Genomic DNA, 12,277 nt, shown 5'->3' on the forward strand with positions numbered 1-12,277 from the left:
TGCGACATCTATCTGACATGCGCGCGCTTAGTGACAGAAGCAGTCGACATTTGCGTTGGGTAAATCGCTAGGGAACCGTGCACAGTCGTTTTGCTCTCCTTATTGAGTGACGCCGGTGTGCTAGGCAAACATATGCTGCAATATTGGCGGATGCGGATGAATTTTTACCAAGTCCGAATAACTTTCCGGTCTACTTTCGTAAAATGGTGTAACAGGTGCCAGTGACAGCAAGAGCAGTGATAGAACCCCAACATCATTCATGATAAGGTAAGTCATCATGAAATGACTATTGATGTAGTTAGTTAGTTGTAGTAATTACGTTGTTCAGATTCGGCATTGTATCAGCCGTAGGCATATGCTGTAATCGTTCAAAGTTATCCTGTCAATTTCTGTTGGAAATGCGTTGGAAAGTTCATTTTCTATTTTGATTGTTGCGGAAGGTGGCGACACCTACTGTGGGAAACACAAAAAACATTCCAGGTATAATAGCTAGTAAAAGTCGAAATTGATCGTAAAAATCCAGTCAAAATTTTTGCTTTTATTTTTACTGAGGCAATGAATTGCTTTCATTGGAGAGCAAGTGAAATTACGTGCTACGTGACAAAACGGGAACGTGGTTATCCCCTTAAGGTTTTGATGCTTTCCATGTCTAGTTATTTCATCGATATTCTGAGAACTGTTTTTTCTTTTTTCTTTACTGAAGACGCCGTTTTGTTTTCGTCTTAAAAGAATGGTCTTAAAACCGATAACATAGCGCATGTCAATATTGCTGCAGTTTTCTTAGAACACCGTTGCTTGGCAACTTCAATACCTTAAGTGGCGTGATGGGGAATCGCTACGGAACGTCATAATCGCGATTAAATATAGACCCGTCAAACTTCCTTTTCTAAATAGCCTTTGCGATTAAATGTGCGCTCGCTTCACACACCTTTCAATTGCGCTACTATTCTATTTTTAGAAAATTGTCTTCTGTTTTGGCTGTTTGAAGTCGAAACACTTACCATGCCAGTGGCAATCGTGCTACTTATTTAGGCCTATATGGCGCTCACGGAATCTGTATTGTTACATCGAACAGAAATGGGAATTGGGCTATCTGGATCCTTAAGGTGAAAGGCACTTTCCTTTCGGGCTATTGGCCAGATTGTTTTTGTCCCACGATTCTTCATCAATAACGCGTGTTGTATAGAATAACATCGAGATGTGTTTGTGTATGTCGTTTGCATCACCTTGACCTCCCCACAATTAGACAACAAAAGAAGTCCGCGTCTTCTTCTTTCACTGTTGGCTACTCATAACGAAATAATAACAAGACACTCCATTAAAGCGGTGGATAATGAATATTTTTCAGCGGTCCACCGACGTTCGTGTCGAATGACTCTAGATGTCTCTGGTAACGCAAATCGGCTGCAATAACAAACCGCGAGAGCGATTTTCTATGTCTCCAATATCAAGGATGGATGGAAAATCTTGCTATTCGGGACCTGAACTACCTCTTGGTTACAGCACAGAGAGTCCAGCAATCGACACACGATATTTGATGTGAAAAAAAATATGATCATAATACCAGAAAGGTTATTGTTTACATCTGTGTCTTTTGCCTGACGCTAAGAAGTGGCGGTTTAGTTTGCCTTTGTTCTTCAGATAAAAAAATAAATATATTCTCGACTGTCACGGAGACTTTCACGAGAATGGCGGATGGCCGCCTCTTACCGGAAGTCTCGTTCCAAGATCAAAATCCCGTTGGTACTCGGTATAATCTGCAAATAAGTGACGTATTTGATTACCCTTTCTAGCAGCCGCCCTGAAGGTCTTTTCCGTCTTTCAAAATTTGATATCGGGGTCATCGTTTAGGCTTTGAGGGTTTTTTTAAGTAGTTGAAACTGCAAAACACGAATCTTCGTCTTCATGCAATAAAAGAAAGTACTGTTTTTTTATGGGAATGACTTGCTGTTTCATTCATTCATTTATGGCCATAACTAAAAGTGACGGCTAAAAAAATGATAATTCAAATGTTAACGTGACGTTGAATGATTCCGACGCAATTTGATAAAAGTGATGGATGTTTTGGAGATCTGTAAGCAAAAATATGCGATTAGATTAAATCTCAATTGTGGGTTTAAAATTACTTATACAGTCCCATAAGTAATTTTGAACTTTACACAATACGAGCATTGCAAGTAATTGCATCGCAAACGTGAAATGAGCTTTAGTAAAACGATTATTCGTAGTCATATTATTCCACTTAGACTAAAGACTAGAGCTGGTTTCCACTTCGTGAATAATTTTCTAAAAATCACGATTCACTTAACAATGCGAAAAGTAGCCGTGATTGACGGAAAAAATTCTTTCATGAATATGAACGAAGTTCCTAATTCGGACATCTATTCATGCGTACATGAACGTTTCGAAAAAAAAAAATACATTCCTCCTAGACTCGCTCGCCAACGATCATAAATAATTTCGCCACCTGTTTCGAAACAAAATTCATGGTATTGACTGATTCAAGCTATTCCTTCCTAGTTAATTAAAAGATTGGGTACCCGGTCGTTGATAAGAGGTGACGTCATGAATTTAGAGCTATCTAGCTCTATGATTAATGAACGCAAAAAAACAAAAAAAAAACAATGATAACAATCAAAATTGCATGTTAATAATGCCAACAAAAAGGGTTAAGCTTCGATTACTTCGTCCATAGAATGATTTTGAACCGTGTCTGGAAACTAAAGGGTATCTAAAACAGTAAAGATCTAGAAATATGGAACTAGACTTTTGCGGTTTCACGTAAGGGTAAATTTAAGTGCTACTTTGCAAGTTATGCCAGTTGTTAAAAATGAGCAACACCCAAAATCACAATAACTTTGCAAAAGAATCGAATTACGTAAAATCCCATGAAAAAAGGATTAAATTTAGTAAGAGAGCCTGGCGACACTAGGGCGTTCCTGCGGAAAATCGGAAATTAACATTATAGAGACAGAGCTCATTGATGAGTGATCTGAATGCAACACGGCAGAGCGTGACAAAGTAGTTATCACGATGTAGCAGCGCACCCAGGCTTTTTTCTTCTTTTAAAATATCAATTTTCGAAACAATGACAAGGAAAGTTGGTGTCCTACATCTCGGGAAACCAAAATTTTTCGATGTTTGTTGGTTGAGTAGGTTCAGACCGAAACTAATTTCTCTCTCAACAATTCTTTTGAGATTAACTTCTACATAAATTTCAATGACAAAAAGTTGTTATTCCACTCTGTGTGGGTGTCTCCGCCCATGAATATTTATACTCTTCCATCTTCATCGCATATAATCGTGGGGTCTTAGTACCCTCGAAGCAGCCAATCCGTGATCGAGATGGACTCAATGGCACCTCCTCGCTCAAGGTTTTGCTGAAAAAACGCGTGTGGACGCTCACTTGTTTTGTTTTTCTTTTTCCCCGAAGCAGACGAAGCTCGAGGTAAAGGAAAGGATAGCCGTTGACGTTAAAGAAAATCCGAGGCCGCATGTTGTCAGTCGAGTTTCTCAACTTTCAGCGGAAGGTTCTAATAGTTTTTTTTGCCCGACTGTTTTCAAAGTCGGTCCTTCCCTATATACCTAGCGGAAAATGCTTTGAAAGAAAGTATTCTCTTATAAAGCTTCCGCTGTACATTTCTCTTTCCAGTGTCACCTGGAACAATGTTCTGACGTGTTCATCGGATAACTCTTCCACGCTACGCACATAGCAAGCTTTACCTGAACGTTTTGGAAATTGTGAAACAACGAAATAGGAGCCGCTCAATTATGGGTACCGGACGGACGCTGGTGTTTTTAGTGCTGTTTGTTTTGACCAGCGAACTAGCTCATAACACAATTGCATTGAGCGAAGTTCCTTTGCATGGACACTCAACAATCCAGTATGTGGACGGCCCCATTGGATCTCCAGCTGGTGTTGTTACTTTACCATCTTCAGTTCATCATGCTGAAGATAGATCAGGTACTATATAGTTTACTACAAATTAAAAGAACACTTCGTGTACAGGGTAACATGTCAGGATGTGAGTCATTTCAGACACTCGAGGAAGTCAAATAGTAGTAAAATACACTCCTGGTGCAACACTTCCTCATTGGAAAACCTCTAGGCTACTAGGACACTATTTGCTAGTTTCATGCAGAACAGTCATTGTGAAAACTCCCAATCTAACAAGGAAAAGGAGCCCTGACAAATAAAGAGTCAAATGTAAAGTTATCGTAGCGGTCGATAAGCGTGATTCAGCACGAAACTATGACATTGTTACTTTCATCTTTCGCAACGGATAGCATATTCATGGAAATTTATATGTAGGTCTAGCTGAAGCTGTGTCGTCTCCCTCAGTATCGACCGGTGATCACCTTGGAGAAGCAGGAGGTCATCATGGAGTTGCTGGTGAACATGGTACTGCTGGCGGCCACGGAGGGGCTCATGAAGGCATTCATGTTTTTACAGCGGATTTTGCCCGTGTCGAGATCCCCTTCATTATCTCTCTGTGGATCTTCTGCGCTAGTTTAGCAAAAATTGGTTCGTATTATTAAAAAATTAATAATAATATATATAAATGATGAAGTCTTTTAGCCCGAGAAAAGTTTGATTAATTAAGCACAGTAAACGCATGTGTGGGATCTGCCGTCCCCGATTTCATGATTACCGGACGCGGGAATCGTTACACGATAAGCCTTTCACTGCGTATAGTGCATGATGGCAGATGGTTGAATGACCTACAACTTCAGTCGCTCTCTTTCCCTGCGTGACGTCACTAGGTTAACATTAAAGGAGCTCTTAGTTCTCGTTTGTTTGTTTTATAAGCTTTCCGGGGGAATGGGTTGTCGATTCAGCAAAGGCACAAAGCTTTGGATAGTTACCTCAGAGCCTTTCGTTTCCCTTCTATTTCTTTTCTCTCTTTGTCCTCAAAAGCTCGTATAAAATTAAGATATGTAACGTGACTTTTTTGGACGTGATTCGCATATCCACGTGAACAGTGCCACATATAAATGTTATGTTCTATCTCGTTCGCTGCTCAATCCCGAACCGCAAATGGTCACATTTTACTTGAAGACCTAACTTAATGGGATTTTTCGAAATGCGTTACCAAAATAGCTATTTACGGTTCGTTTCCGTTACAGGTGGAAGCTTGTACAGCGACGTATACAGGTCAAGGGAATTGAGCAAGTGACAGAGGGAATTTATGCATGAACAAGCGAAAAGGAAAGAGGATTATGAAGAAGATTATTATTTCGCTGCATGGGAGATAGGTTAAGAGGGATTCTTTTAGCTTTATGGTAATCATAACCTTATTCATGGCAGTCATGTCTTGTGAGAATAGAATCGGAAAAACTAGCACCTGGGTGCCGAACTCGCGGCACGGTTTTGCTAGTCACCTACCCCGCAGGGCAAAATTTTGCCTAGTCTGCACATTTTCTGTGACCTCGTGATTCTTTTGCATTTCCATTCTTGTTGTTATTGCGTGCGAGAAAAGCAGTGGCCATCTCTTTCTTTTTTCCCTAGAGAAAGTCGGTTGACATCGACATGGATCGATGATGAGACCTCTATAAGGCTAACGTCCGGATGCGCTTTTTTCAGTTCCCTTATTTTTTAATCCGTGACGCAGATTGGCAGATGGATAGGCGAGATAACAAGCACTGTTGTTTCTTTGGCCTTGTAAATTATCTTGTGAAACAGACGATCGATCCGTTAGAGTGATGCTATGGGGGAGGATGATGGTAAATGTTTTTCTGCAGAGACGAGCTGGATCGGTCCGGTTTATTCCATTTTAATGTTTCTCTTCAAACAAAGGATAGAAAAAGCCTTGGTAAGCACACCTGTGTGTTTTGCGCGCCCCAGAGAAGAAAAACTGCGCGTTTTTTTTTGTACATGACCATGTTGCTTCTCAGTTTTTATTTAAAAAAGTATGCCAGCCACAAAAAGGCCATAACGTGAAAGAGAAACAAGTAATTTTTGTTTCGCCCAAAGTGTTGCTCAAATGAAAAAGAGAAATTGTTTCTTAGCTCCTCTATACAGCCAACCGAATGAGGCTTGGGCATTACCACATTGCGGATCCGAAAAAAAGCATTTGATGTTTTCTCTTCCATGTTCCTTTCGAAAGAGCATCAGCGAAATCCGGTCCTGACATTCTTTCCGTACATCTTTCTTTGTGAATACTGCATGCTCTGCCAAGGTCTCCAGGTAGTGGTAGAATAATTCATCATTGCCATGTATGATATTCCGCCCAAGATATCGCGTCAACCTTTTTCTTCTCGGAAATTTCGCATTTACACTTTTCCTTTTATTTTTGCTTTTCTTCCTGGTCTTCCTTACAATCCTGTTCACCTTCAAATACTCTTCGTCGTATTTAGAACGAGACTTGCCTTTACCGAAATTCAAGAAAAAAAGGACCGGTTTTTTAAATTAGATTTTCAACCTTGATTAATCACGCGCTAGCTCTTCAACAAACAATGCGCGTGTTTGGGCCTCTCGCTTTCCGCATTACACCTGCATTAGTTGTCGTACCAGTCCGTGCTACGATGTTGTTTCGTTTTGTTTTATTCAAATCCCTTTTTGATTATTTTGGAGGGAGGGACTGCCTTTGCCCCCCCGCAAGCTGTCAGTAGCATTCACTACGCAGTAAGTTTCGAGGACGTGGAATTAATTTTCTGAAATGAATTTGCTTGAAATATAGGATTCCATATGGCGCCGAAATTGTCGTCCATCTTCCCTGAATCATGTCTTCTAATCGTCGTTGGTATCGTCATCGGCTTACTTCTCTTCCATACGAATAGCGCCGGCGTCTCGCCGTTGACACCGACGACCTTCTTTTTCTACATGCTGCCTCCTATTATTCTTGATGCCGGTTATTTTATGCCTAATCGACTGTTTTTCGACCACCTTGGGACGATTCTCCTTTTCGCTGTCATTGGTACCATCTGGAACACTGTCTCCATCGGTAATTATTAGAGCGTCACCAGTCGTTGATGTGCTCACTTTCACTCATTTTTTTGGTTCCATTTTTTTTTGCAGGGCTGGCTTTATGGGGCTGTGGTTTGACTGGACTGTACGGATTCGATTTGCCGTTGCTGGATACGTTCCTTTTTTCTGCGCTCATCTCGGCCGTCGATCCGGTCGCTGTACTCGCCGTTTTTGAGGAAATCCACGTCAATGAAGTCCTCTACATTGTTGTGTTTGGAGAGTCTTTGCTTAATGACGCCGTCACTGTCGTGAGTATCACTTTCAAATAGGGGGTTCTTGACGTGAAGAACGGGGAAAACTATAGGAATTAGAGCGCGAAATTCAGTACAGTTTTCATATCGCATCTGAATTTCGAATGGAAAAAATAACGTAACCACAATGAAAAGCCGTCTGATGATATTGTTTTCCGCTTGGCTTGTATGTGCCAATTTTAGGTTTTATACAACATGTTCGACGCCTACGTGGGTATGGGCCAGGAAAATATCAAATATACAGATATTTTGTCCGGTTTCGCCTCCTTCATTGTGGTTGCGCTCGGTGGTACACTTATCGGCATCATTTGGGGCTTCCTTACGGGTTTCGTTACTCGCTTTACCAACCACGTCCGTGTCATCGAGCCCATCTTCATCTTTGTCATGAGCTACTTGGCTTACCTGAATGCTGAAATCTTTCACATGTCCGGCATTCTAGCGTGAGTACTATTTACTTGTACATTTTGGTTTCATGTATGTGATTGGAGATTTTTATTTTGCGATGGCACAGAATCACGTTTTGTGGCATCACGATGAAGAATTATGTTGAAGGTAACATTTCTCCAAAGTCCCACACAACCATCAAATATGCCATGAAGATGTTGAGCAGCAGCTCAGAGACGATCATCTTCATGTTTCTGGGCGTTAATACCGTCAACGATCAACACGACTGGAACACGGCCTTCATCTTGCTGACGATACTTTTCTGTTCGGTCTTCCGTGCCATTGGTAACCTCGAGATTCAAATACCTTGTCTTCTTTTGTTTCTAAACACCGTTCGATCACCAGGTTGCATCATGCTAACTGAGTTAGCCAACCGTTTCCGCCTGCATAAATTAAACCACGTGGAGAAATTCGTCATGTCTTACGGTGGTTTGCGTGGGGCCGTAGCCTTCGCTTTGGTGCTGCTTGTCGACCCCAACAAGGTCAAGAAACAACCACTATTCGTGACTGCCACTATCTCTGTCGTTTATTTCACAGTCTTCTTCCAGGTACACAGAATTAAATTTTTTGCAGACAAAAACATATCAGATTACATTGTTTCTGATTGCAGGGCATTACCATCAAACCTCTGGTCAAATACCTGAAAGTGAAACGGGCGAATAAATTTGAAAAAACGATGAATGAACGGCTACATGAAAAGGTAAAAAATGGCGCTAGTTAAATTATTCATGTGCATTAGGATTTTCTGAACACAAATTCTTTCTTCTTTCTTTTTAGCTGGTAGACTATACAATGGCGGGAATGGAAGATATTTTGGGCCATACCGGCAATCTCAAGATCCGCGATAAGTAAACACATCATTCATCTCACGTCAGGCCGTTTTTAAAAAATGCTATTACCTATTCTTTGACAGGTTTAAGCAGATCGATAATAAATATATTCGACCATGCCTGATACGTGAACATGCTGCCCATGAGCCCAAAATCCTGGAAACGTATTCGAAACTGACAATGCGCGATGCCATGGACTTTATGAGACGCAATGCGACGTCATCCAATCTCACGGGTGGCAATTCTGAGTCGATGGCTGTCCTTTTCCGCAATTATACTGCCAATAATTTGAACAACAGGTAACACTTTCCTACATTTCTCCGATTTATTAACTAATATTAAAAGAACGATTGACTTTTCATGTCACAGTGCGAGCCTGGCTCAAATGGATCACGGATGGAATTTGGATATTGGAGAGTTGGCGTACAGTCCATCAGCCCGGGATCTTTCTGACGCTAAAGTACATCACATGCTATCTGAAGAGCTCTGGAAACCATATCGAAGGGTAAATCTAGATAAGCGTAGGCGAATACAATATAGGAAACACCTTGAGCAAATTTTCTTTTGTGCAACGTCAGAGTTCCCGACGACTCAGCTATTCACGTCACGCCGTCAATGACCAAGACCTGTCATCGTCTCATCATGTTAATCATAATATGCATATGCATATCCGGCGGATGGTCAGCGAGACTGTGCGCAAGCAACATTCCAAGCGCGTTAAGCGCCATAGGGTATGAATAATCAAAAACAAAACAAAAAATCAAGGTTTTATTAACAACTCACGTTTCTATAATTTTTCCAGGATCCGCATGCCAACGGAAGTGGAGAAGGTGGTTCTCGGAATAGTTCGAAGTCCGTTTCGTTCAAAACTCTTAAAGAAAATGGCCTAGAGAAGAAATTACATGATGGTAACATTTTTTTTCTAAGTTTTGTTTCCGGTCAATGCCTTCATATCCGTGATATCCACAGACTATAGTCTTAGACGATGTCATCAAGTAATTTGGATGGGCACGTCCACATGTGCTGTCTGATAATTTGCATGTTTGTCTTGCTAGATTATTTGCACGCGGTAATCAAAGAAGTATCCGAGGCGGAGGAGAACAACATTTCACCCGGTGACAGTGGTGTACATGCTACTGGAAGCTCGGAAGATTTGGATGGCGATGGCGTTGGTGGAATCACGTTTACCGCTCGTAAAGCCTCCAGTAAGTTGATTTTTCTTTTTGGGCATAATTAATGGGGTGGGTCAAAACATAAAACTCGCTAAGTTGAAAGAAGAACAAATCACCATTCAAACAAAATGGCTCAATAGCCGATCCAGTACTGTACACATACGAGTCGGCTATGGCCGAACTGATCAATAATCAGCAAATGGCTTTGGCCGGCTTGTTGGCCGCGAGTGCCCTGGCCCATTTGCCCGTTCAACCGGAATTGTTCCCCATCACGTCACCAGACCTGCCACCTCCAGAAGTTTCTGGCAACAAACGACTCGAAGTTAATGGTAAAGGTGCAATAAAGAAATCACCAATACCACCATCACGTCAAATTCCCAGCAAGTCCAAGCCAATCCTCGGCTACGCCGAGCCTGCCACTGGGATCCCTCCGGCCATGTTGGAGCAGGTCCGAATCCAGCAGCATCGATTGCGCTTCCTGTTGGAAAAACAGAGACAATCGCTTAAGCGCGTCATGTCACTCGGTAAAATGAAAGAGGAACTGCGGGAGAGAAACACGGAAAACAAGGGATGAAAACAAAGCTAACATCGGAACAGGTGGAGGATGCTGGGCATTATTAATAATGGATATGTAACACAGACCCATGACACATTGATAAGATATAACTTTAGCAAATTGGGCAACAAGAAAATTCAATAACACGTTGACTGGCTCATCCAACGACTGCGTCTTTTCTTTTTAACCGTCAAATGAACAGTTCTGCGGGTGCCGAAGGAGACATCCAGACTTTCGCCGTACAATATGCGACGGACCTCCCGTTCGCCAACGGGTTTCCCAGACTCCTCTTGGGGAGGTGAAGGTCAGGGCTCATCTGCGGGTGTTGTTGTTACGCACTTTGATTGCCTTCGTTAGACTCTTCCCTCTCCACTCCTGTCTCTCTTGCTCCTTCTATTACTGTGCGACGCACCATCAACCAATAATTTTTGATCGGGTTACGGTATCAATTTCTATCTCATTTATTTCTTTTTCTACCTCCCTTTCCTTGCCTCTCCCTTTCCTAATTGCTTTACTGAACTTGCTTATCCGTTACGTTCTTCTTTTTTTGGCTGTCGAGAAAGACTGATTGGCATTGCTCAGTCATTCTGAATCTGTTTCGGCTCTCATTTTCTTCGTGGATTATGGTCTGCATGTTGACTGGTTGAACTTTTTCACGTTTTAAAATATCGACATTATCTAGTAGAAATACTAACTCGGACAATTTGTAACTAACTAGGAGAAGCCCATCCGTCCACGCCAACGGCCGTCGAAATGCAACTTCCATGGAAAAGGGATGATGCAGATGACATGTCCACGTTCGCCATTAAGCAGAGCGAATTCCCGCTCTGGGTAGACAATAAAGAGTACAACAACTATTACTCGCCAACAAATACTTTTCTGGGTATTGACTGTTGTTACTTCCTTCATTATCCATTACTTTTACATTTATTTGCTGGCATTCAAAGGAGAATTGGACAAGAAAAAAACCAACCATCCGTCAGTTATAGATATTTTCACAAAGGAACGCACTGCGGATTCGTCAGAGCTTGGCAACAACACGTTACCAGCACCGGCCACGTCCTTTGACGTCACGGTGACCATACCGGAGGAGAACTCGAAGGAAGATGGTGAAGACGGGGCGAAGAAAGTTACAAATGACAACGTTTGCCATGCCTAATTAGGCAGAGATCTACGGAGAATCTCTGTTTGTTTATATACCTAACGTTTCTTCCATTCATTTAACGTTTTGACACAAAAAGACTAGGAATGGAGGGGGATTCCTCTCATACTGGGTAACATCCTGCCACCCTCGATCTGATCCTTGATCTGCCTTGAATGAGTGCATTAGTTCTTATTAATGGTTTGTGACAAGTCACTTTTATGTTATATTGAAAAGAGTGGACGTGGGGAATAAGCCTATATTGTTTGTATAACGGTTCAAGGGTTGTGAACGAAAATACCGTCTTCATTTTGAAACACATCAGCGCAACATAAGCTTCCCGTAATTCTCTCATCAGTCGTTTTTTTAGAAATCTCAGTTTTCTATTCATTTACGAAATGCAGAAGCCGTGATGTTTTCGCATACATTTTTAAAACGTACACATTCCCCTTCCCCAATTATATTTTATCATTTCTGTCCTAACACTGTTTTGCCAGATTCAAACGACTAATCCTCGTCCCTTCGTGTGCCCAATTTAGAAATTCTGTAACGTTATCGGCCTTCGAATTTGATTTACTTAAGTAGTTGATAAACTCAATGGAAAGTTTTCTTTTGTCCGCACATGCATACAATCCTCGCATCCAATATGGCTACGATGTTTCGTTTCGTTAAGGTAAAACAAGTGATTCCTTAAGTTGTCCTAAAAGACAACGCAAGAAAACGAAAAAACTAGATGTCATCATCTCTAGTACTTGTCCATATCTATCGAACTGGGTTTCGTGTGCTTGCCAATGTGTGCTGGGAAATGTTTGACGGTTGCTTGTGAAAGTAATAAACGGATCATTTTCCCTTACGTCTGGTTATTCTTTGTTTTCATTTTTGATGAATGGTGCAAGAGCTGAATACTATGAACTGT

At 41.5% G+C, this 12,277-nt stretch overlaps 1 protein-coding gene across 4 annotated transcripts; it reads left to right on the forward strand.

Moving 5' to 3' along the window:
- Window positions 1–76: 76 nt before the first annotated feature.
- Window positions 77–12,214, forward strand: LOC116932696 (sodium/hydrogen exchanger 3). 4 transcript variants are annotated; one of them, XM_032940522.2, is made up of 18 exons: window positions 77–267; window positions 3,653–3,964; window positions 4,313–4,525; window positions 6,681–6,944; window positions 7,019–7,215; window positions 7,402–7,658; window positions 7,730–7,947; window positions 8,008–8,210; window positions 8,273–8,362; window positions 8,440–8,510; window positions 8,576–8,791; window positions 8,862–8,997; window positions 9,071–9,223; window positions 9,295–9,400; window positions 9,548–9,697; window positions 9,805–10,188; window positions 10,939–11,103; window positions 11,168–12,214. In XM_032940522.2, the coding sequence occupies exons 2-18, from the start codon at window positions 3,772–3,774 to the stop codon at window positions 11,377–11,379; spliced, it is 3,228 nt and encodes a 1,075-aa protein (XP_032796413.2). In that variant the 5' UTR covers window positions 77–267; window positions 3,653–3,771; the 3' UTR covers window positions 11,380–12,214. The 4 variants fall into 4 exon arrangements, with proteins under 4 accessions (XP_032796413.2, XP_032796416.2, XP_032796417.2 ...); XM_032940525.2 differs by lacking the exon at window positions 9,805–10,188 and adding an exon at window positions 10,423–10,524; XM_032940526.2 differs by lacking the exon at window positions 9,805–10,188 and having other exon boundaries at window positions 79–267.
- The last annotated feature ends 63 nt before the right edge of the window (window positions 12,215–12,277 follow it).

Source organism: Daphnia magna, linkage group LG10 (genome assembly GCF_020631705.1).
Source record: "Daphnia magna isolate NIES linkage group LG10, ASM2063170v1.1, whole genome shotgun sequence".
Lineage (NCBI taxonomy): Eukaryota > Metazoa > Arthropoda > Branchiopoda > Diplostraca > Daphniidae > Daphnia > Daphnia magna.

What these genes read in the sequence shown, in the direction of transcription:
- LOC116932696 (XM_032940522.2), top strand. Translation starts at nt 3,772, where the DNA reads ATGGGTACCGGACGGACGCTGGTGTTTTTAGTGCTGTTTGTTTTGACC. An exon ending in TTAATGACGCCGTCACTGTC is followed by an intron (nt 7,216 to 7,401) that starts GTGAGTATCACT and finishes TGCCAATTTTAG; the next exon opens with GTTTTATACAACATGTTCGA. An exon ending in ATGAACGGCTACATGAAAAG is followed by an intron (nt 8,363 to 8,439) that starts GTAAAAAATGGC and finishes CTTTCTTTTTAG; the next exon opens with CTGGTAGACTATACAATGGC.